This window comes from Melozone crissalis, unplaced genomic scaffold (genome assembly GCF_028551555.1).
Source record: "Melozone crissalis strain CALT ecotype California unplaced genomic scaffold, PUWL_Pcris_2 ptg000042l_1, whole genome shotgun sequence".
Lineage (NCBI taxonomy): Eukaryota > Metazoa > Chordata > Aves > Passeriformes > Passerellidae > Melozone > Melozone crissalis.
This window is the reverse complement of record NW_026535820.1, coordinates 40,098,175-40,122,203: the sequence shown is the minus strand read 5'-3', so window position 1 is coordinate 40,122,203 and position 24,029 is coordinate 40,098,175. Positions and strand designations below refer to the sequence as shown.

At 36.9% G+C, this 24,029-nt stretch overlaps 1 protein-coding gene across 5 annotated transcripts in view; it reads right to left on the bottom strand.

Moving 5' to 3' along the window:
- The window catches only part of DDC (dopa decarboxylase), a 46,420-nt gene that overhangs the window by 3,224 nt on the left and 19,167 nt on the right, over nt 1-24,029 (bottom strand). For all 5 annotated transcript variants that reach the window (XM_054285062.1, XM_054285064.1, XM_054285066.1 and 2 more), the window contains 7 exons: nt 21,179-21,245; nt 19,002-19,096; nt 17,088-17,155; nt 11,743-11,819; nt 7,959-7,978; nt 7,114-7,212; nt 472-573 (listed from right to left, as the gene is read on the bottom strand). In XM_054285062.1, coding sequence (XP_054141037.1) covers nt 472-573; nt 7,114-7,212; nt 7,959-7,978; nt 11,743-11,819; nt 17,088-17,155; nt 19,002-19,096; nt 21,179-21,245 — 528 coding nt within the window. The remainder of the gene's footprint in view (nt 1-471; nt 574-7,113; nt 7,213-7,958; nt 7,979-11,742; nt 11,820-17,087; nt 17,156-19,001; nt 19,097-21,178; nt 21,246-24,029) is intronic.

Here is a 24,029-nt window from a genome sequence, read left to right as displayed (position 1 = left end):
ATTAAATTTTATAGATGAAAAAACAGTCTTTAAAGAAAAGTGTTTAGTGCTCTGATTTTTATCTTAGTATTTTTAAAATAAAACTGAATATTAAATATATACACATAAAAAATTAACTTGACAAGAAACAAGTAATACACACTCACCATATTCAGTAGTCTAGGAAAATATACTAAAACAGTCATCTTTATCAAAGCTCCTCACACATAGAATGTAAGTCATTTTATATGACTAGTTTAAACATTTGTTTGCCTTGACTGTACGTTTCCATACCTTAATATGCTTTAATTTCTCTTAAGCTTTTGATCCAATTTGGACAAAATTGTCTAAAGCTTTTTTCTTTCATCTGCTTTGTTCTAAACAAGCTCACTTTCATTAAAAAGTAATCAACTACAAAGACTGTATTCAGCTGCAGATTCTGGAGTTGCTATAAACCATGAGAGAAGAAATAGGAGATTTCAGCTGCCTTACCTTCAGCCGGAAGCAGACCAGTCCCAGAACAACCTCAGCACAGATCTCAAACCTTTCATCCTGAAGGACTAAGTGTTCAAACTGATGTGACAGCCTAATGTGCTGAGAAGAGAAAGAGTATCTACATTGAATACGTTTGATTCACCAAGAGAAAGGTGTGCTGAAGTATTTTCCATTCCTTTGCTCTGTTCCTTCTGCTGCTGTGTGATAATATTCACATATTGCCATCTGTTTGTGTTAACTTCCATCCCGTTTATGACTCCCAGAGACCATATGGAGCCATTGCTGTATTAGGATCTCAGTCTGTCTTAGGCAGTGCTGGTCTACTTCTTGAGACACTTCAGCACAATTTGATATGATACCACATTAAGAGTAAATAATTTTAATAATTCTCCTTTAGGTTTTATACCACTGTTAGTTTAGGCTGGGAAAGGCTAAAGAATCCAGAAGTCATTAGAGGGAAAGGGGGAAGTGCACAGATATACCGGGGAAAAATTGTCACAATTTCAGTGAAAATTGAGCTGGAAATATACACTTTTTAGAATAGCCCACTTTATATGAGAAATCTGTGAAGAAAGGGAGAACTTGCTCACTATTCTGACCTGGGTGCTCAGGTTCAGTTGAAAAAAAGTTGATGGCAGTATAATCAAGAAAATGGACAGCAAATCTCAGCAAACCTATTGAGAAGTTACTGAGGCAAAAAAAGGATGACACTGGGCACCAAGCTAGAGCAATTATTTTGAAGCAGATGAAACCAAAATTCAAATAAATAGGAAAAAGCCAACAGACATACTAAATCCAGCTATGAAGTATTATCATTAGTCAGTGATACTGGCATACTCATACCATGTTTTTCTTTGCTTTCTTTCAAAGAGAAAATTAATTTAAAAGCACTTTCAAAAAACCAACACATATCCTCATCAGATACCTGCAGTACCCTATCCAGTCCCCCTCCTACTAGCTACATCATTAGCTTAGTGTTCGCTATTCTAGAAAAAGCCAAAAATTACAACCAAACTACCAAACAAAAAAAGGTAAGGCAACAACAGAAACCTGCCATTTTAATTATAGTTTGTCTTCATGCAATAGCCAGTCTATACCAAAAATTATCTGAAACACCTAAAAGTCATGTTTGAAGATTTTTTAGCTTTTATATATTTAGGACTGCAAATAATTTTACAAAAATAAACAACTAAGCCCATGCTTTTGCACTTTGACTTTTTGTAAGTTCAAGGACAGCTATTAAACAAAAATGAAGCATATTACTTTGGGTCAAGGTTAAATGTGGAATGTATCATCTCACAGTAACTTCTTCCAAAAGGACAAGGCAAAACAGAAACTACAGGAAAAGGGAAAAAAAAGAAGAAAAAAAGCCAACACATTTTGCAATCTTAATCATAGCTTTCTCGTGTTTTTTTTATTTCTTGAAATAGAAAAACATAGTTTAAATTGAATCAAAATATTTCTTCAAAACCTTCATATTGGGCTTACTGGTACCCTATGTAACGAGCCAGTTTTTACCACTTCTGCTCTGCTGTTTGTTACACCCATTTATCATCTCCCTCTAAAGTTAGCCTGAAAGCTCTTTGAGTCAGGAATGAGACCAATAAATCCTCAGTCCCTTCCAAGGCATTTGAATGTTCTGCTAATACACAGAGCATGAATTTACTGCTGTGAAATCCAACCAGAACTATCTGCATACGTGCAGATGCTTGTATGTATAATAAGTGCATGAAAAACAGATGTGGAATAGGCACAGGAGTTGTAATGGTCTTTTACTGTCTCCTCCTATCCTCATGTTCTGTAGCTTGAACCAAACATGTCTTTTACACGGCTCCACAAAATTCTGCACTGCATGTAGCATGTCTTGGAAAACAAAGCCATAAAACAAATCATGCTCAATGAGATAAGAATTTTACAACTGTCCAGCTGAATGTAATCACCAGCTGAATTTCATCAAATTTTTTCCGGGTAATAATTGAATAAAGTAAACATTTAAGATCTGGCTTACTGTGAGGAGTTTGTACTAGAAAACTCCAGACCCAAGCTGTGCATTTTATAGCAGGTACTTATGTCCACTTCTTGAACTAAATGATTTTTCAGGAATTTGAAAGAAATAAAAGCAAGAGAAAATAGAAAATTTTTAAGTAAGTCACAAACCAAAATTCTGGAAGTATTTTGCATTCATGTCTGGATGCAAATACTTATATTCACAGCAAGTCTTAACAAACAGCAATAATTGGTAAAGACACTGGGGGGCACCAAGCGTTTTAGGTTTTACTGAACTGGAATAAGAGAAAGAGGGGATTTAAGTGGAGTTTCACGTGTATAGCTTTGCCTAAATACAGTTACCCAAGGCCCTGCACCTTTGAACTGTAAGCTGTTATCCTGAATTGCTCTTACATTGATTGCTGCAGCAGTAAAGTTAGATATTATTAAGCCTGGAAGTTAAATATTATTATGCCTGGAAGTTCAAGTTCTGTGGAACTGCAGGACATTCAGGTGCCACACATGCCTCTCTAAGTCCAAAAGCTGTACCCACACTGGATGTGAGCATGGCAATAATTAACAGGAGGACACATGTGGCTTTAGTGCTTCAGCTTTTCAAAACAGGCAGGTACACTGTGAAAATAAAACTGCTGGCACTGAAACTCAGAATAGGAAAGAAGAAGTAAAAGACTGACAGGCTGTTCTCAGTTTTCTACTGAATGTGTACATACCAAGCCTGACCTATGGATATCTTAATCCCCAAGTGCTTTTGATTTTGACATCTGTGTCAAGCTGTGTTCCCAGCACCATTAACTTGAAGTTGGCATTCAAATATTATTTAACTTTTCAAAATTATTCTATTATAGCTGTTATTTGATTTAGCAAAAGTGTGGACATAAGCAAACCAACTGATATACTGTTTCTAAAACTACCATTTGAACAATCCCTCCATCAGGTGCGTTCTCAGAGTGGAATCACATGGACTGTGTTTGTGTCCTGAAGTATCTTGGTATATAGGAACAGAGTAACAGCCCCCGTCTTTGCAGTGCAATTTAGCTTGAAATAAAGAGGCTTCTTATGTGTCACTGTTATCTCAGGTACGTAACCTTTGCTCTTCTCCAGAAGAGTGAGAAAAGGAAACAAGGGATCCAATTAATTTGGTTATTCTGGATTAAGGGAAATGTCTTACATAATCAGTAATAGGAACAGTAAACTTGTGAGGCACTAAGATGTGGTCCCTATTTAAAGAAATCTGTATTTTCCTATGTATGTCTGTGAGTAAATAACTATAATTATGAATATAAATATAAATTTAAATTTAAATGCTTCTGCATTGAAGTGTTCAAGCTGAATTATAATTTTTGAGCAACGCCTTCAAGAGCTAAAATAGCTTTTGATTGCAGGGAGCTTCTCTGAAGGATCAGAGTACGCTACTGTGTATATGCAGATAAACATACTGCCCTAGTCTTGATCACTTCATTCTTTTTCTCCTATAAATTTCACTTCTTTGCCTGCTTTAGCCTGCATCCCACTACACTGAAGGGAAATGCTGTCACAAGAGTCTTCTTAACAGCCACTTGGACTGTGCCACTCTCCAGTTCAATCTCTAGTATTGCTGTTCTTTACAGTTCCAGCTTCTTGGACTCTGCTGTTAATTTTTAATGGCATTCTTTGTCCTCAGTACACTGATTACTTGTGGTCCTAAGGAGGATTCCCTTGAGAGGACTTAAACCAACAAAGGAATAATAAAGAGATGGCCAAGCAGTTTGCAAATGAGCCATTTGCAAATGGGCCATTTGGATTTCACATTTATACAGACTCTGAGTGGTTGGCATCAGTCCAGAAGACTGTTGTTGTTGTTGAGTTTGCCCTCTTTTTACATCTCCTCTGTGGCTTTAGGACTTAACTCCAAAATTTGTATTTGTCTCTCCCCACATCCTTCAAAGATGACTATCCTCCCCTTTACCACTGCTTTAAAACCTATACTTTGCAATAGATTAATATGACATGCTGTGTGTGAAAAGAGTGCATAACTGGAATGTTTGAAAAACAAAAAAAGTTACTGAATCTAAATCCAAGTCACACATTCTCATCTCCTGGGAATATTTTACTTCCTAAATGCCCTCCTAAAGCAAGTGCCAAATTGCAGTGGTTATCTGGTCGTTTTGATGTAGACCTTAAGGCTGCAAACACAACAAACATATATTCCTTAAAATATACTAATAAAAGGGGGGTGAAAATAATTTTTGTGACAGTTTACACCAAGAAAAAAAAGTTTTTGAAGAGATAGTTACAGATGTCTTTGGTCTCCCTCACAGAAACTTGCTACTACACAAGGAATAGAGTGGGTTCTTAGGGATCTACAGTGTTTTTCCCCTCTATATCATGTCAGAGGCTCATCACTTGAAAATCTCAAATCCCTTTGTAAGTAACACCAGGCTGCACAAAAGAAGCCTAACTAGAAACCTATAAACACTGCACAGATCTTCCTAGAGCTTTCCATGACTTAGGAGCAAACCTAGGCACCTCCTTTCCCAGATTCCAGCCCAAGGAGCAGCTTCAAACCTCCACGCTTCTGCCTGACTGTCACCCTTTCCTTGGGGCAGCTCCTCAATAACACAAGAGACAGAGAGAGCAGTTCTTCCTGCTTCCCCAGCTCCAGCCCTCTGGAGTTCTCCACTGGAAGGTTGCAATACCTGCCTTTGTCACTGTCCCTAGGTCTCTTCTCGTTCCACTATGTCCACTCTATCACCCACTCAAATGCATCTCCAAATCATGAGATGCATCTCCAGAAATAATTCTGGCATGTACAGAGCTTCCCTTAAAACCCAGCTACAAGTCCCAAGTGCACAGGAGACAGTACCAGCCCCGGAGCAGGCACTGCCTGCGACTGCCTTGGCCGGCAGTGGGAATATAATTATTTGCAAGATGCTACAACATGTTTAAAAAAAAACAGCTTCTCAAGGCCAGGCATGGGCATGAGCAATGTTGAAATTCAGCTAACAAGTGAAGCTAAATTCCAAATTAGTTTTTCATTTGGAAACTTGTCTATAGATTTGAAAATTTAGACCAATGTCAGGGTGGTTTAGATACTTCATTACTACTCTACCAAAAGAAAAGTCATCACAATCTACCTGGAGCTCATGATAATTTCTGAGAAGATGGGAAAAAGTACAGGATAAGAAACACATTTTTAATTTTTATTTTCCAGCTAGTGGTATAATTTTATCAAAATATCTGAAAACTCACAAGAGATACCTTAAATTCTGCTATGGAACAAATGAAATGCAATTATTTTTTGCAATTTAAGTTCAACAGAGGCTTGCTGGAGATAAAAATTAGGTTTATTTTAAGATGCTTTGGAACCCACTGAACCAGCATTCATTAGGAGTGGGTAAGGAGGTAAGAGGAGAAATTAATTTAATGGTTCCGATTTCAAGATGTATACAGTGAGAAAAATTCTTCACCTAATTATCCCTCTTGTCTTTTCACATGTTATTTTTATATCTGTACTGAAGAAAAATTTAGTCCTTAGAAATATAAACCAAACACACTCATTTCAACAAGTCCTTGGAAATCTTAGCTGTCTGAACCACCTTTACAAACGAGGAAACATACAAGGGTTTTACTTTGGAGTCATTATCTTTAAGAAAAGATTCATCTGCTTACCCTTCCTGAACTGAATTGTCACAGAAAATGTCAATGCTTGGTCCTCAGCTATGAATCTATGAAGACAAGCAGCTTTTGGCAGGACAGGCAGGAAGATATGTGGGAAACAGGGAAAGAGGGAATTTTTTGAATGTAAATACTGACCTGTGGAAACCAGCCAGACAAAAGGCCGTGCAATTGATATGTCTTCCAAAGCTTTTCTTAGGAATTCTTCTGTTTAGTACCAAAACTGAAAAGAATGTGTGTCTGCAAGGAATTTGGTATGCTAGGCTAGGCCCTTAGCTAATGGATATTTTTGTAAATATTTAGAGCCAAGTCATGGATCTCCCCTCACTAGAGGTTTCCCTGAACTCCATAAAGGTGGAAAGGTATGCTTGAATTTGACTTTACTGCTACAGAGGAAGTATATATATAATTTAGATGGGTGCCGCATGTGTTTTTAGTGATTAAAAAAACCCTCCTTTCTTCATCAAGAATAAACTTAGTGCTTATAACAGTATCAACAGACTGTAAATTGTGCGCATTCTTTTTTTAACAAAAATATATTTTAGACAGGGAAAAAAGCAACAGCAGAGGTAGACATGCCAAATAAGTCCCTGTATTCCTTAATCATAATCTAAACATCCTATCAATGCATGCATATTAATAAAATTAAGAAGTAATGAATATCCATGTGTAAAACCATCTATGTGCTCTGGCTTAATTTGAGAGGGAACTGTGGTACCACACTGTAGAAGGTCCAAATTCTGAGATGTTTCTTTCCTAAAGATGAGCATAAAATGAATGGCACCTTTGCTCCGGCCATGATACGAAATGCTGACCTTACATGGGGCAAACGGGCAGCACCCTTGTCAAACTGAGCTGCCCCAAATTGCTTCCTGTGCCTTCTGATGTGCACAGAAGTCATGGAGAGCAGCCAGGCAGGCAGCTCACCTTCCCTCGCCATCCCACCAGAGGGTACCCAAGAAGGACATTCCCGGTCACCTTGCGGATGTGCTCCTGCAGCCCCTTGACCCCGTACATCCTCAGCACGAACCAGAGCTTCAGGGAGCGGAACCTCCTGCCCAGGGGGATTTGCCAGTGCTGCAGCCCAGAGAGAAAGAAGAGCCCGTGTCAGAGGCCACCACTGCAGTGACACAGCACAAAGTATGCTCTGCCATGGTTTTGAAGTGACCCACATTGCCACATCCTATGGGCAGGTGCTGGAGGTGGATCAAATAATAGAAGAAATATATATTCCTGGTTTATTAATCCCTGTTTATTAATGCCATTTAATACTCAGAATTTTCATCTTAAAATTGGCAAAGGAGGTTGGAGTCAGAACGGAAGGGTCATGAGGCAAATCAAATTTTCTTTGTGCATCCTGAATTCTCCTCAAAGGCTTTAGAAAAACAAGTATCTGAGAAACTCATGTACATTGGCTCGTTTAAAGTTGTGGGGCTAGCATCTACAAAGACAGGCACATTTTCCATTTCAAAACAACAGTGTTTCCATGGTAAAAGATTAAAATAGAGATGCTTTTAATTTTTTTAAAATTGTGTTATTCACTATGTCAAAGAAATAAACCACCAAACCCACAACTTCAGAAAATTTCTTTGTACTGCCTAAATCTAAAGATATTGCACATGCAAGACAATTTCTGCCTTTAAACTTTTTTTTCAAAAAACAGAAAAAACCCCAAATTTCTATTTGTTAAAAAATTTAGCAAGCTGTGTCCTTCTTGTAAAGAAACACAAAGTTTGGAAGTTTATGGCAGTAATGGAAAATAAAGCCCTAAAAATACCAGTACAGACAAGTAATAGTGTTAATTACATTGATACTCTACTTACCCGATAATCTGTGACAAGACCTGGAAATTAAAGAAAAAACATTCACATTGCATCATTATCACAACAGCCGAAGACTTCAATCATTCTAATGTTATTGAAAAAGCTGTATCTTATCTATCCTTTACATCTGCTGCAAATTTCTGCATCATCAGTGTCAACAGGAGCACTAAATATCTAGCTGGGTACTTGGCTGCATGTTAAATGAAGGTGCTTGCAATAACCTTCGTTCCTTAGCTAGTCAAAATATGCCACTAACAAACAGTTTACACATGAAACACTATTTTCCTTTCTGTTGTACTGCAGATGCTATGGAGATGACAGATCAAATATTATGTTTATTTTCTTCATGTAGAGAAAACAAGCAGTAGATAAAATAACTATTATTAATTTTGGTTTAAACAGTTTGCACAATCCCCAGACTCACCTCATAACTCATTCTCTGCTGTGAAATGTCATTGCCTTTACCCTCGTGAGCTGGTAACACTCTTTGAAATAATCCACCTTTTATACTCATGCATATATTTGTTGCTAATTCTACAGAACATCTAGTAAGTGACTGGAAAATTGACTCAGAATTTGACCTGTTCCTGCTTGGAGAATAGTATTCTGCAATTTTTTATGGTTTTTCTTTTGATGGAGTGGAAGGCCCTTACACAGATGGACTAAGCCACAAAGCAGTCCAGGAAGGCAAGCAGAGGGCATTATCAGCTGTCCTTTTATGTAAGCACACAGTGTCAGGATTCACCTGCCTTTTCTTTGAATCAAAGAATTCAACTGATTTCACAGTAAAGTAAACTTGAACTCAGTCAGTTACTTGCTGTAAGCTAGTAAGAGACATTAAACTGATGTAATATTTAAAGCACTTCTCTAGGAAGCATTTGTTTAGCTTATTCTGCTTTATTTCTCTGCATTGGAGTATAAGCTTCATAGGAGAGTATGTACTTGGATTCCTTGGGAAAATGCTAAATGTTCCTGGAATTGCTAAAATGTTAACTGGAAGGTTGAACTGTAGCTCCTGAATTTGACCAGTATATGCCATTTACATAATTTTCAGCCTTTATATTTTCCAGGGGAAAAAACCAAACAACTTTTTCTGTGTTACAAGCTCTCTTGCCAATGTTCTCTCATTTGCAGCCAAAACACAGGAAAAAACATGTCCTTCTGTCCCTGTAACAGAAGGACATTAGGTTCTTTAACCTGTCACTATGTTGTTTTCCAGGTGGTAAAATACCCCAAATCCACAAAACAACCAACAATCATCAACCTGTTTCTGGTCTTCTGGAAATGAATATGGTTGTCTCTGCTTGGTAACGAGGAAAATTGATAACATTCACATTCTTCTGCATTGTAGCAGCCATTTCTGTTTGATAGCTGCAAGACTGGTAGCAAAGAGAGTAAAGCAACTGGTGACAGATAAATAATCCTACGCTCCTGTAAGGGGCTATGTCTAATGATCCACAACAACGCCTTTCACAAGCTGTGAAGCAGAATGTAATCAATGATTAGTGCTTGATTCCTTGATTACAAGCCTTAGTCTTACATCTGTATTTAACCAGGAGGAATTGCATTGTGGGAGCTTATGTGGTGCTCACAGTAGAGTATAAAGCTGCACTCTTCTAACACTGCCATGAGGATTTGACCTATATCCTGGGTTGCCAGGCAAGCTAGTATAATCTTTCTGGTGTGGTGATGCAAATCACACAAAATTATAATTAATGACAAAATAAAGAGTCTCCCCTTGGGGACACATATAATTGCCATATGGTTAATAAGAGTAATTGCTCACGGATAGAGATATTTTTCCGCTCATTTAAATTCTTGAGTGAGAGATAAGTGAATTTAGAAATACCACTTCATTTACTTAGTAAACCAGGATAGGAATTCTCAGACCTGAGAATACTGAGAATTCAAGACCCTCCATTTGGCAAGTCGTATTTTCAGGAGTGCTGACATCCCATAAATCACACAGGAGTCAATGGGGACTGCAGCACCTTCGTGTAGCAAATTTGACTGTGTTTATTGAAGGAGCAAGTGTGGGTTGGAAGTTTAACCAGAGGCTTTTGCATTTGAAAAGTGTTGTCCAACTTCTTAGAAAATTGATATCACATGGGAATGGAGCATAGAAAAAAAAATGGCATCCCTAGACTGCTAGTAATCAGTTTATCTCCTTTGAAATCAGTATGTTAGATCATCTAACATGCTATTCCACTTCCAAAGGCAAGATGAAGGCTAAAAAACTCTTTCTCCAACTGGGTGACAAAGTTTTTAGGTCAACTAGGTGGCTTTACTGAAACTACCTGTTTTTAAGAAAGGTCTGGTTTTCTTCAGGTGTTATTTAACCCAGGTAAGACCAGAAGTTCTTGTATCAGCATTATCAGTTGTCCCAATAACATATTTTCATTTTAGTTAAGGCTGGAATTTTTTCACCTGAAGATAAATATTTTTAATGTGTATGTTAAGTAAAAGCTAGTGCCTTAAGTGTATTTGCTGTAACTTTTATATTCCATTAGAAAAGGCAAAAAAAAAAAAAAAAAAAGGTATATCTTTTTTCTTAATAATTTGAGCCTTTAGAGGGTGAACATCAGCTCCAGAATTACTGCATGTTCCTGTTTATTGCACTGTTCTATGTTTGCATTCCTTGGAAATGGAGGAAAGGAATAAAATGCAAGGTTTATGCCAGTTCAGGATTAAGGTACATGAATCCATTTTTCCTAGGGCTTTTCAGTGAATAGTGGAATTCTGGATGGTATTAATTTAAATGTCAATGAGTTCATAGCCATATCAGGATATGCTTCTGAACACAGATCAGCACCAGAAATTCCAGGAAAACAATGAGGTTGAGTATATGGGAAGTCCATCTACAGATGATTCACTCTCTTCAGCAAGTTATGAGGGAACTTCCACCTCATGTTGACTCTGCACTGCTGTGACCTTCTTCACAATTATTCAGTTAATAACCAGATGTGTAAAAATGGGCTTTAGGAGGGAAAATACCACTCTGCAGTTGCTAGGTATGTGCAAGGACCATCATTAATCCATTAAGGAGCTTTGTACAGAGCCTGAGATTTTTAAGTTCTTTGTGTGCATTTTGCAAAGAGCTTTCATGAGCATTTTGTACCAAACAGATAGTCTGCTCTTTCTGCCTTTCTCTACAGCCAGTTGTTTAAGAGCATGAGGGCCACAGCATAATGTCCCAGAAAGCTATCACTCAAAAGCAGAGCACAGACAGCAAACACAGTTCACCTCTTCTTTGTAGTTTCTGGGAGTGTTTTTTTCCTCACACGTGTTTCTGAAAAATTTGAATCAAAGCTTGCATGAATAACTAAGAAAAAAAGTCACAGGCCTTAGAAACTCTAAAACCAAATCAGATCCTGAAATCATTCTGGAGAAAGATGTGTTGGGGAAGACAGGTTAGGGGACTTGTTACACAACACCCAATAACACGTTTATCTGACAGCCAAAAGGTAATGAGAATTTTCTCAACACTTCTGCAATCAATCAGTGGTAAGTCTGCAACTGGGGAAATCCCAATACAAAAGTAGTAATGCATAATGCTTTATGAAATTACTTTCCTGGTACTGCTTTTAACTAACTAAAATCTCACTAGACATGTATTTGCACTTTAATGAGCTTAGCTCCCTAGAGTGCTCAGAAAATGGAAACGGCCTCCTAAACAACTTGGGTAGTTTAAGAATTGCTGTTTTCATTATAAGTCCTTTTTTTTCCCCATTAAATATCAGAGTGCAAACAAAATAATAATAATCTCATTTAATTATAAAATTACCAGACTCCTGATGGTGATGCTGCAGGTAAAGAGGTTCTAATTTAAAGGCACCTATTAAATCTGATCTTTTTTTCACCCTGTATAAAAAAAAGAAAGAAATCAAATTGAGAAATTTAAGAATAAAGACTTAAGGGATTAAATTTCCACAAGAAGTGAAGTCAAATTGAATGTGTTTAAACTGGCATATTTCCTGAGCACAGCCTGTGCCATTTTCAGTGCTTTTTCACAGCCATATCAGTACTGTACTTACAAGCAGTTAAGTGTAAGGCTCAGCAGGAACGGGCAGCATGACTGCACGACTGCATATTTAAAAACAGACAAGAAACAGACATAGAGGATCTTTTTATGGTGATAGACACTCACACCAGAATGTGAGACTAGCTGAAGCAATGTTAATGTTTGCAGTCAACAGAAGTTGTCTTGAAATTACTGCAGTACAAAGCTGCGTGGGAAGAGCTGTTGCTTCCTAAACATCGCGCAGAGCCGCGCTCAGGCTTTGGGGGTGCCGGCCACTGTCTCTCCATGCTGCTGTGGAAGCAGCAAGAGCAGCCCCTGGAAGGGACAAGCCCCAGCTCTGACTCTGACTCCCCTCTTGTACCACCCTGCCATCAGCTGGATCCACTACACAATTCCTGACAGACATTCTACTGCACAATGTTACACTGAGAAGTGTAACTTACTATTGTCAGCTGAGGGGTGAGACTGGACTGAGGTTCAAAAGCCAGTGTGTCCCTTTTGGAGAGAATAAAGGGTGTTTTGCCAGCGATTAATAACGAGATTTTTCTGGTTCGTGGTTCATGCTGAGTAAGACTGACTCACCTCCACCAATGTTGGGGTTTATAGAGGCAGAAGAAGAAACCATAAATCAAAAAGGGAAAGACTGCTACATCATTATATTATGGCTATAAATATATTACAAAGTGAGCAAAAATTATATCAACACAGGGATACTCTAAAAGACAAAAGCCCAAACCTTTTTTCTATGTTTTAATTGTTTAATGTAGAATTGTAAATTTCTAAGTAAAAATCTAATTTCCAATATTTTAGTGTGTATGTATAAATGCACAGGCCAGTACATACTGCCAGTCACATTCACATCTAGATTGTGGTCATTCAAACAAACAAAAAGCCTTCGTCTCTCTAATGGTCAGGGAAGTACCAAGGCCAACAGGTAAGTATTTGCCTTCAGGTATGGGAAGTACATGGCTGAAAATAAGTAAACTTATGCATATGAAAAATAGCGACAGATTTTCAGATAAAATAAAAACAATGAATAACCTAATTATTGCTAAAAATGTCCTGTGGACAAAAGGAGGAAAACAATAATTTAAAAAAGGTTTAATTAGGATAAATAGGTTAAACAGATTTTAGGTTGTTCTACTGCAGTTTATTTGAAGTATTTGATTACTTTGGTATATTTGTGTTTCAGTAGCTCATTCTCCATGCAGCTAATCCAAGTTATAAGCAATGTCTTAAGATGTTTTGTGAATGCTTTATTTCTTCTCCTGTAAGATGCTGTATAAAACAATGGGAAGGGTAACTATTCTGTAGCAACATCTATCTTAGAACTCACAAAAATGACATGGAAGTTTCTGTAGGCAGGGAATGCAGGAAGGGTGCTGCTGCATTCTGCAAGCAGGTCCACACCTCAGGCAAGTCCTAAGGAGATCCAGACCAGAGTGCTCAGTGCTCAAGGTCTCTGCCACAATGGGGGGCCCCCACCTTGGAGCCAGACACAGTGTGAGTGAGGCAGCCCCTGAGAAGTCTGACGCTGCCACTCAGATGGAACTGGTAAGGAAGGAGGTGTCAGTACAGCTGGTAGCTTGCAGTGGATACCCAGATAATTCTCCTGGAGAAAAGGCTGGTACCTGCACCAGGTGTGCACGGGTGGATGACCTGTTGTCAAATGGCTGCATTACAAGACACAGATAACAGGCTGTTGTGGTAGTGGAGGGACTCAAACAGAAGTAGATATGTAGCTCCAGAACCATCCACCTCCAGGGGATAATACTGAGACACCTTGGACCCTGGCGATCAAAAAAAAGCAGGGCTCCAACCAACCTCCATCCTCCAACATTCAGAGCAAAATCAGGTATGATTCTTTAGAGGTTTTAGATGTCTGTGAGCAAGGCAAACAAGGAGAGCCTACATCAGGAGCCATGTGGTGGTTACTGTAAAAAGAAAAGTTGAGTGACTGTAGTGGGTGGCTCTCCGTTAAAGGGGCTCTGAGGCAGAGCCTGAAAGGTGTTCCTTTCTTCCACCAGCCTAAAAGATGTTCCTTGACCACCTCTCAAGAGGAAAACCATAGGGCTAGATGATCTCCAGAAGTCCCTTCCAACCCTAATGAATCTGTGATCCTGTGAATATGTATTTCACAAATTATACTGGTAAACCACAATTTTTTTAAGGCTGGAAGTTATGCTAATAGACCAAGATCTAGCCTAAGTAGCACAGATTCACATATTAAGTATTCATAATACAAAATGTACAACAAAACTCCTGGTGAAATGAGTAATGAAAATCTGTGAGAAGTGACTTACTTGAATTGCACATCTGCAGCTTTTAACTGCCTCGCTCTATTTTGTGCATTTTAAATGAAAGATAAAAAGGTGACCTCATATAATGAACCACCAGGAAAATTTCAGTTTGTGTTCAAGTAGATTGTTCAAGTTTGTTCAGCTGGAGCTGGGAAGTGAAATACAATTTCATTTCAAGCACTCTTCAAGACCAGGCTGGGTGGGGCTTTGAGCAAACTTTGGCTAGTGGAAGGTGTCCCTGCCCATGACAGTGGGGTTGGAAGTAGATGACCTTTAAGTTCCTTTCAACCCAAACTATTCTGTGTTCTATGATCTACAGATAAGTATTTCCTGTAAGCACCTTCTTCCAGTTACAGAAACACCCTTCCCAATCAAAAGTTAACACTTAAACTTTGAAAATAGTAATAAAAGTCAAAAATACCAAGACTTTGCAAGATTATTTTCACTCTGTCTGAATGAAGACACTTAGTCCTATTTTATAATATTCCAGAGCATCAATTAAAGAAGTCAGGCAAAACTGACTGTAGGTTCAAAAGAAAGTCTCTAAAGGACTCTGATATTTGAATGTAGAAAATATACCCTTCTTGGACTGGCTTTATTAAATTTCTTTTTATAGGAAATTGACTGCTCTTTTCTGTACATCAGGAAGTCTGAGAATATTTTACAAAAGGTTTATAATGAAATTGTCTCCAAATCTGAAACTACATCAGTGCCACATATTGCACTGAGTAGTTACATAATTACATTACAGATCTAATTGGTAGATTATTTTAATCAGCTTGCAGAGAAAAGAAATGCAAGTGTTTATTGGGGAAAGTGCTGAGGAGTCTGAGTTATTTTGAAGTCTGGTCATCAATGGATGCACAGATTACTTTGGTTCTGAAATGGTGTTCAGTGTTTACTGAACTCCTCTTTCCATACTACCACAGTATCTTACTTAATACTTTTCATGGATCCTAAGAGAACGTATTCTTCACAGTTACTTTTTCTTACCATCCTTCATCCTTTATTATTACTTTTCACCTCCTCAGGGAGTGTTACATTTGGCAAGACAGGTGAATTTTGGACACGGGCCTTAGAATTAGCTTGCTGGACAATGGACTTGGCTTCAAGTCAAAGAGCTTAAGTGTATATTTATTGTGTGTTAAGGGAATAACCCCTATACGCAAATGCCTAGCTGACCTGAAGCCTGAGTGGCTATAGTTGTGAAACTTTTACTTTGAGTAGGGAGACATGGCAGGGTCTCTTCAGAGTCCTTTTACTGCAATCTTCCTACCTATGAAAACAAGCATGTTATGCAATGTCTTATCTAAAAACAAAAAATAAAAACCCAACAAGAAACAAAATGCAGAAAAAATATTTCCCTAAGTCTAAAGTCTAAGCTTTACTAGGAATAACGTAAAGTCACCTGAGATGGGAACTCACAGTGTGATTGTATATAAATTGTTTTATTGAAAAGCCAGATAAAATGCCTGTAACGTAGTTCCACAGGGTTTTCAGGGACAGCAGAATTAATGAGAAACTAAATTGTTAGGGACTAGACTGTGGTTCCTCATTGTCTACAAACATTAAGGAAAATGATAGTGTATTGTCTAATTTGCAAGTGGCTGTGTTTCTAACAATGTCTTTGAGTGATGAGAAAAAGATGGGAGGAACTAGCAAAGGAGTTTGTTTCCTCCTCTTCCCACTTCCCTACATACACAGACACAGCACATTGTGGGGTGCTGCCACTACTGATGAATTAGGGTCTAAATGGAAGCCATCTACCCTAAGGAAAAGAAAAAAACACAATGTGTGGGAAGATTAAAAATGCCTACATCAGCTGAAATATTAAAGTAAAAACCATAATATATTACCTGAAAAGGTACCATATTAACTTTTCAGGTAATATATTTATTTACCAACTTTGCCAGGGAAATTAAAAGAGACGAAGGTTAACCAAAAGCAACTGAGTGATCACTGTCTTACATTTATTCCTCTTTTAAATAGGTGACCTATTTCTGGATGATGTTTTAGAGTCTTCTTTTTTTCTCTTTTGTAAATTTTGTTCTTTTACGACTGAAATTAATGTTTTCATTTATTTTGATAAATGGTTGCTTTTGTTGAATAGCTGTTTTGCTAACAAGTATCATTAATTGTGATGCTGGTAATCATTTTGTTTGGGACAAAATTGGATCATCCATGGAACGTTTTTAACAAACCCATGCTATTATTACTGCCATAATACTTTGTTTTGTTTGAAAGTATGTCTATGGGTTTCTATTTCAGCATCATTTAATATCAAAATGTCTGGGCTGTCATCTGGGAAAATTGAAAGTCAGTACAAAATTGCATAAATAGGCCTTTTTGAAATCAGCTGCTTTTCATCAGCCAAATCTTCAACATTTTTAGAACGGCTTTTAAAAGAATCAAACCAAAAGAAATGTTATGAAAAAGAAAAGGAAGAAAGAAAGAAAAAAAAAAACCCTGTTTAGCATGCTGTTCATTGCACTGCTATGCTTAAAATAAGGTTTTTTATTTATGTTTTAAACAGTCCCAAAATGGAGCAAGTATAAATCTTCAGACTTTTGGGGACTTCTCTCTCTTTTTGGAACACAATGCAGAGTTCAGTTCTCTTTCAGAACTTTGTGTTTTTGAAATTTGGATTAAATGAAAGTCTGAATTCTGTAAATAATTTATAAGATTTAAAGCTATGCAGTTTTCCTTATTTCAGTTGAAAAATATAAAGAAATGTCTACTCATAGAAAGGAAGACTAATAAAACCTCATTTTTGTTTCTTGTAATGTTTCCCTTTACTGAAATACCTACCACATTGCAGAGCAGTCAAAATTCACTAGGAGCCATTTGTGAGGATTAAAGTTGAATGAATCTGCAAACTGAGAATGGATAAATAAAAACAGAATTACAAAAGAGAAATCATGTGATAATGATATGACTTTGTCAAATTGTCTGTATAAGTATAAATCAATTCCTGAATCAGGTCTTTATAATGTTCATATTGATGTCACCTTATTTAGTAACTGTTGGAGTTAAATCTTCATTTATTTTGGAAGTGGAATTCATGTTAGGTATGGAGTAAGGCTAATAGTATTATTAACATTTTGAGCATTTGTTTACAATTATACTTTTTTGCTACATATGTTATGGAAAAGTGTGTATCTCATTGTGATCTTAAATAAATAAATAAATAAATAAATAAATAAATAAATGCATTTGCACACTCAGAAACACTAATTGGGGTTCATATCACATTTTCCAATAAAAAATCCCTATGTTTTCTACTTCCAAGGATATGAAATTAATAGACACAAAATTCATATATAGCAAGAAACTATATAAAGAAACTATACATGTAATTCAGAATCTGCACATCATATTCCTTCAAAAAATTACAACTGACTAGGAAATATTTCTTCTTTTTTTTCTTTTTTTTTTTTTTACAGGGTCTTTTCTTTCACTAGAATTATTGTTTCATCTAAATCAAAAGAAAAACCACCAAAAAGTAAGCACTTGCAATAAATACACATTTATACACCATATGCCACGCCTGGTTTACTTGACATGTTTAGGTGGGACATCACAAGAAGCCCAGGTGGGTAAAGATTTTGGAAAGGTTTCATCCATGTTTTATGTTTTAAGAAAGGCAGAAGGCACCAGCCTTAAAAAGCTGGGGATGGGGATCACCAAGGTCTGACTATTCTATATTGCACTTTTCTGTTCTCATTTGCTTCTCATAACCTTTCCTGTCACTTGTAAACAATTAACTAATGCTCTAATAAGAGAAGATGATCTGCCTGTCTCTCTACTCATCTATCTATCCATCTATCTTGCTATCACCCTGTACTATGTAAAGTAAGAAACCTATTCATGGTTGTCAAATATTTACTCTTATGACAAACGCTGGCCCAGACAAGGGATGCTGTTTCATTTCCTTTAGGAATCAATAACAATAATTTAAAAAATATTCCCCCACAGGAAATTACAACAAGCTTCATTTGCTGATAAAAAGGAGACAAAAAGAAATGCTTTATTTGTGAGGGGGTTTTCCCTCCTCTTCTTCATTACTCACTGCCTATCAGTGCTATGTTTAAACTTCTGGCTTTACCAAACAGTAATATTTTCTCCACTGGCGTGGAAGACAAGGACTTATCTGAGTGAGGGGAGCAGCAGGAAATTGAAGTACTCTTATCTAAGCAACTGAATGCCAAGTAGCTCAGCAAGGCAGCGGAAAAGGAACAGCAGTGCTGTTAGGGGAATATTTCATTTATGTCTCTTGGTTATTAAACCCTGTCTGTTTGAGATACAGCTACTGGCTCTATACTATATGAATTTAAGGATGTAAGAAGAAAACCAGACATAATGAGCTCATTAATTTGTCAAAATTATTTTTTCCTCATTTTTGTGTAATGTAGGATGTTACAAATATGTCTCTAGTGATATTTGGGGAAAATATCTCTTTTTTGTTTGTTGATTCAGTACTACTTGTTATTTTGAATGACAATCTTCTTATAAAGGGGTACTCACATAGCCCTAGTATAAACCATTAAAAATTTACAAATTTAAGTAATATAATCGAATGTACAGGGATTTGTAGTGCAAACCGAGGTGCAGCTTACTCAGAGATTCTGGAAGAGCCATTAATCTTGGCTGCATAAAAAAACACGAAAATTCTATAAGAGAGCAAGGTTTCAGCAGGCTGCTAGAGAAAAAACACTCATTCACCTCCACTCCATTTAAAAGATGCCTGAATTCAGGGCAGATGAAAGCACTTCCCGCATAGGCTGCATCAATATGCATCCAGATATTTTCCTTATTACCTAAAAAAATAATTGAAGGAAATAAATTAAACAGCTGATTAAAAAGCCCAATTATTTTGCATGAAACCAAGTGCCTGAGAGGTTTCTCTTTGATGTTATTATTTTCCCAATTTCAAATTAAATTAAGAGATTAAATGTTTCCACCATCTGGGTTTTCATTAATAAATAAATTGTATATATAACGTATTATTTTTACTTCCCACTTCTACTGGAAAAAAGTTACAGAAGCATAGAATCACAGAATATCCCATATTGGAAAGGACCCATAAGGATCATCATTGCTAGGTTTATCTTACTAAAATTAAGCAACATAAATTATTTTGTGGTTTTAATTTAAGAACCATTATAAAATAAACTTTCAAAAAATGTATATAGAGATTTAGCTATCATTTATATGCTAATAAAACTACTTTAGCAGGAGATAGAATATTACCTGTGTTCCCCCTTCTAACTCATGATTCACAAACACACTTCTAAACAGAATTTTGTACATATTGATAAATGTGCATGCACATGCTTTGAACTATGTGCAGCAAACTACTCCTTTCAAGGATGGAGACAATTAGGCAAAAGCAAGCGCTGAAATGCTGAGAAAGTGCTACTTTGATTAGTCACTGAATGGTTTCTGCAGAAATAATTTGGAATATGAGCAGCTCAGGTATACTCTAATTCAGTATTCCCACTCTACTGGGGAACACCGTTTTAATGCACTCAGTAACAATTATGGTCTATCAGTTGATGGCTGAAGCCCACATTACACTTGCCACCAAATAATTCTGATGGCTATTTCCACATACAGAGGTACATCCACTGAGATCTGAAGTCTGGTACCAAGTTCATGCTGAAATTTGCATTCTTGTGAACTAAAATTTCTTTTTGCATGAATGTCTGGGAAAGCCAATAAAATATTATTCACAACATCCACAACTTAGGTTTATTTTAAAGCATGTTGAATGTTTAAGTGATTATCTATTTTAAAATATACTTGATTTGAGACACTGCCTTCATATCACAGGACTGCTGCTCATGTATGCTAAGGATGAGATTAAGCATTAAAGCTAGCATGAGATTTCTGACTTCACTGGCATGCCATCCTTTTGGTTCTGCTACACAAGCAGGGAATCACTGAAGTGAAACACATGATTATTGCTACACCTAAAAATATTGGTGTCACTATTTTAGTAGGTCTTCAGGAATAGCACAAACAGCAAAATAATCTGTAGCTGCTAAGCAAACTACTAGGAACCTGTTCAAAAAGAAGGACTGGGAGAAATTGAGTCACTGGGGCTTGTGCTGAAAGGCAGCAAACCTCATGGAGCAAAGGACCCCTGAATAAATTAACAGGACATCAAATCAAGCTGTGTTTCTGTGAAGTTGCTTCCAGTGGCTTGCAGCTATGGATTTCCTGTTCTCATTTGGAGAGAGATATGGTGTACTTTGGTAGCAATTTCATCAGCCAGCAAACACGGGATTTGACCAAGCCCTGCTGCAGATCAAAGCTTGACACAACAAACCATAACACAGAAAGAAATACTTATGAAGAGTCCATGACTTTATCACTGTATTAAACACACTGGCGTTTTTCCTATTTTCTTGGAAGAGGAAGGAAATTGGGAAGGGGAGAGCAAGGATTAAGAATAGATGGGGATTTTTGGTGCATATTTCCCTACCTTTATAGTTATTAGAACCAGGCAGAAACAAAACACTTGGTGCAGAGCAGAATTAAGAGTTCAGCTTTTCCCTGATATTCAGCATCGTTCTAGATGCCCTTGCAGGGCAGAAGGGCTTGAAGAAATATGTTACAAACTGAGGCCCTTACAGTAATTCTTAAGTATTCCAAAATATGTCGTCCCCCCACCCCCAGAAAAGAAACCCTTAAGGCAATGCCCTCTAGCTCTTTTAACAGCTTGAGAATGCACATTTGCTGCTTGACCTAATATTAGAAATAAAACTGTAACTGAAGGTCTCATCTATAAGTAGCTTTATTGTATTTGGACACTGACACAGCATAATGCCCTGGAAATGACTCAGCATGGCTTAAACTGGTATCTGAAATTTTAGAAAGAAGCAGCAAAGACTTACAAATAGGACCCAGTTCCAACAGTTTGTCAAAGGAGCAGCAAGAGGTGGTTCCAAGTGTTGCACAGAACTGCAGAGCCAAAAAAAAAGAAAGTGTTACAGCATAGAAAATTACCAAAGGAGAAAAAGGAGAAAAACAGTCTGCAAAGGCAGCAATAAACAAAAATACAAGACATTACAGAACAAAAAAATTATGTTAGTCATTAGTGGCACTTAAATAGTCCCTTAGTGGAACTTTTAAGACTATGGGTTGGTTTTTTCCAAGGCTCCCATAACAGTCCACTGAAGCAGATGCATAAAATAAAATGTTTATAAAAAATTGAATGATAAGTACTGTAATATAGGCACAGTGTTGTGCTAATGCTATATTTTATGTACTTTCTGTAAGTTCTACATGTTTATTGTGTGGCTCAGTACTATCTTAACATATGCAAATCCCATCAAAATGATTTGCAGTTCATGGTACATAAGCAAGTTCTGAACTTGAGCAATTTAAAGGTGCTGGAATTATTATTGACAGAATAGATCGACAGATGTTGCTGTCTTGATCAGAGCCACAGCTCTGCAACAGAGATTTGTAACCAGTTTATGCTCAAGAGATCTGCAACCTGGAACCTGTTCACTAGCAGCATATGTTCCCTACTTGGCTTGCAAGACTTTTTCACAGAGAAACTTCTTCTCCCAGATTCATCCAAAAACACCGGAACAGTTCTTCCTTCGTTCTGTTCATGTCTCATTTAATGTATCCTTCTGTGTGACCACTGGGCCAAAGGCAGAGGCAACATAAATGCTGAAGTTTCACAGCAGAAAGAGAATATAACTAGGTGAAAATGAGCTATTGTAATTTATTGGGAATATGCAGGTAGAATTTTAATCAATAACCCCCAACTACCAAGGGCATATAAACTGACATTATTTTTCATTGCTACACTTATGTTTTAAACACCCTCTCTTATTTCTGAAAGCACTAAAAGGCTGACTATGGTTTTTGTCATTTACTAGATTTTTTACATAATAAAAGACACTCTACAGTTTAAATAGACAAATAAAGTATGCTGTGTTATAGTCAGAGTATTGAAATACAAAAAGACTTGGATAATTTATCCAAGGTCACACATAAATTACAGTACAGCTAGGACATGATTATAAAAATGCCAAACCCAGAATTTTGCTTTTTTTTATTTTAGTATTTCTGGTTACCTTTTCTGCCAAGCAACATATTTTGTCCCTACATTTTTTCCCTATATATCTGGAACTAGACACATTTTTCTGTGTGTATGTGTCCCTTAGCAAATTCATGATGAGACCAATAACAAGAAAAAGGAAAACCTAAATTATACTTATCCACCCAGTGGACTTTTCAAGAAACAAACATTCTGTCCCAGAAAAACTTGAAAAAAGTAATTATTAAAATAAAAAAGGGACAATTCAGTATTTTTTCTATACTAAGCTACTAAGAACCGGAGTTTGGAACAAATACAGTTGAGAAGTAATTGTATGTATATAGTTAGTAAAATCATAAGCTAATATATTTTTTCTTCAAGATAATCTCATCTTTATCTATACTGGCCTCTATTCCTGAGACACAGAAAAACAGAAAACTGATGTGCTTTGAGGCACATCTAAGAGTTCTCTGGAACACTAATCACCCATTTAGAGAGGCTGCTTTGAAAAGATTGCAGGGTAATTTTTTAAATAGCAGGGAAAAATTTGGTCTCAATTTTTCCTAAGGCACATATGTATGGAGTGAAAATATATTTACCACAATGGAGGATACCATGATGAAAATGCCAGTTTTTAAATATGCATAAGGAATATGCATATATTGGGAAATAAATAAAAATAGTGCACTATAGACTTAACTCAGCTTTTACACATATATTTTATGGAATATGGTATGAATTTTCTGACAAGATCAGAGTGAGATTGCCTTGGTTAGTCCAGCAATTAAAATAATGATGGAAATTTCATAACAAAAAGTTACACATTATTGTTATTCGTTTTGTACTGCTGTTAAGGTACTCTCCCCAGTCAGGATAAAAAGTATGTTTTTTTCAGTGAGAGATTATATGAGTTCAAACATATGCTTAGTTGTTTAAATAATGCCTTATTCTGTAAAGTAAACCTCAATTTCTAAAATAATTTTGTTTTCCTCTCTGCAGGTGTCTAAGCCTCAAAGCTACTTTCTTTAATTCTCAGAAACCACTTAGAGTGACACCACCTGCCCTTGTCAGGACTCTCATTACCCCGCCTCAGTACTACAGAATGAATCTAACTCAATTTGTAGCCTGTGTAACACCAGAAAAATCACATTTGTGCAAAGGGCAGGGGACAGACTGCATCACAGAAATAGGACTGATGGCTCAGTATAGCCTGCAGGCCCTTTCCTTTTCAGGTTGTGCACTTCAAATTTGACTCAGCCCTTGGTTGTGAATACAAAGCAGCTAAAATGCTTAACTCAGTCATCTCATGTATTACTTTCCTGAAATGGAGAGCTATGTCAGGAAACATACATGCATCTTTATGATTCCTGAGAGCAATTCCTCTCAATCTTTTCAACTGGAATACCTCCTACAGCTATTGAAAAGATGTGGACACATTTTGCATGGTTCCACCACAAAGCTTTTCATTTGCAAATAACTAAAATGAGGCAGAACTTTCAATGTTCACATATTGTTTTTATTTTCTCCTATTCAGTTCTTGCCAGCTTGCACTCATGAGAATGTCTGTGGCCTGAAGAAAACTGCAACAGTTCTCTAAACCACCATTCAGTATTTTACGGAACAGCAATCATTCACAAACTGTGGGTTAAGAAACATCACCCTAGACATCTGTACGTGTCTGAAGAATGTTT